Source organism: Nanorana parkeri, unplaced genomic scaffold, assembly GCF_000935625.1.
Source record: "Nanorana parkeri isolate BGI_ZX_2015 unplaced genomic scaffold, ASM93562v1 scaffold162, whole genome shotgun sequence".
NCBI classification, from domain to species: Eukaryota; Metazoa; Chordata; class Amphibia; order Anura; family Dicroglossidae; genus Nanorana; species Nanorana parkeri.
This window is the reverse complement of record NW_017306430.1, coordinates 1,004,590-1,006,211: the sequence shown is the minus strand read 5'-3', so window position 1 is coordinate 1,006,211 and position 1,622 is coordinate 1,004,590. Positions and strand designations below refer to the sequence as shown.

General features: G+C 40.8%; 1 protein-coding gene across 1 annotated transcript in view; it reads left to right on the top strand.

Annotated features, from left to right (window-relative positions):
- The window catches only part of UNC5C (unc-5 netrin receptor C), a 353,904-nt gene extending 352,529 nt beyond the window's left edge, over nucleotides 1-1,375 (top strand). Inside the window, exon 18 of the mRNA XM_018554497.1 lies at nucleotides 646-1,375. Within this exon, the coding sequence (XP_018409999.1) occupies nucleotides 646-805 (160 nt within the window). The 3' untranslated portion in view covers nucleotides 806-1,375. The remainder of the gene's footprint in view (nucleotides 1-645) is intronic.
- The last annotated feature ends 247 nt before the right edge of the window (nucleotides 1,376-1,622 follow it).

Genomic DNA, 1,622 nt, shown 5'->3' with positions numbered 1-1,622 from the left:
TGTCAGAAGCAGGCTGTCGGCCGGCCAATGGCCGGCCGCTCGGCCAGCTTCGGCTTTCAGCACGGCTCAGCCGAGCCAATGCATATGCGTTCGGCTCGGCTATGATCGGGAGCTGTACGGGCTATTGTGAATAGCCCGTACAGCGCCCCTTCGGTTCTGCTGAACCAAAGGGGTCCTGGGGCCGAAGCTAGCCGAAGGATCGGCCGAAGCTGCGGCCAGATCCTTTGGCAGCTTCGTGAATAGACCCCTACGTATGGGTGAGGTATGATCTGATTGAAAACAATACTTTCCTTTGGGTCAATTCAAAAAGGATGTCACTAATGTCCTTAAAACCCTGAGAGGTGGACTTATCAAAACTGAAGCAGACAAAACCTGGAGCAGCTGTGCATGGCAACCAATCAGCTTCTCTCTTTCCTTTTCAAATCTTAACTGAGTAAACTGCAAGAGAGCAGCTGATTTTGTCTGCTCAAGTTTTGATAAAATCCACCCACAGACTTTTTGAGTGGTGATAATTGTGTGGCTCTCAAGGTTCAAATAACTAAGCTGTGCCACATGTACTATTTACCATAAATGAATATTTCAGACATGTGATTATAATTATTAGCTGTCCTTGGCTATCTAATGATGTCTTTCTAATTGCTACAGGTATCTCAATTATTTTGCTACCAAGCCCAGTCCGACCGGAGTGATCTTGGATCTGTGGGAAGCGCAAAACTACCCAGACGGGAACCTGAGCACACTGGCTGCAGTCCTAGAAGCGATGGGCAGACATGAGACTGTGGTATCTTTGACAACAGCATATTGATCCTACATAGAAAAATAACAAGACAGAGGAGCTAATAAAGACAAAGTTACCAAGGGAAAAGGAACATACTGAAAAGAAATACTGACCAATGAGTTTTACTTATATTAAAACAAAGACGTTGATATAAACCTTCTTGTATATTAACACAGAAATGAAAAGGAAAAAAAACATACAAAGCTGTATCTCAAATATTATAAACCAACCTAATGCTCATTCAGTGTGTGGCTTGGTATAGGATTTTACAGTTTCCTAGGAAACGAAATGTATTGCTATCCAGATACATGGATAAACTTTACTATACAATCCCAACTCCAATGGACACTGTTTACATCCACAAATGGACGGGGGTTATTGATGCTGTCCCATGACTATTTATATATTTTGTGCAAGCCATCAGAGTGACTTTTTTGTGCCAGTCCAGGGTATTTTTTTAGGAGAGCTACAGTATTTTATTTTCAGTGGAATTAAGATTGATTGCACTGATTACACCATCAAGACTCAAATATTCAATAAATCTCCCTGTCCGGTTGCCGGGTATAGTGTGATTGTCTGGAAATAGCTAAGCAGATACCAACTCAATTATTGTCAACGCCATATTGTAACCATGAAATAGTGGTTCTCATCTGAAAAAAACAAAAGTAATAATAATGTGGAAAAACACAACTTGGTACCGACAGATATGTTATTTTTGCTTTTTCTTTTTCATGTTTTTACATTGTCTTGGTAGATATTCAGGAGCCATTTGGGAAATATTGTCTACCATTGTCTATTATGTGATCTTTTTACCGTATGCTTTGCAAAATATACATTCACACTG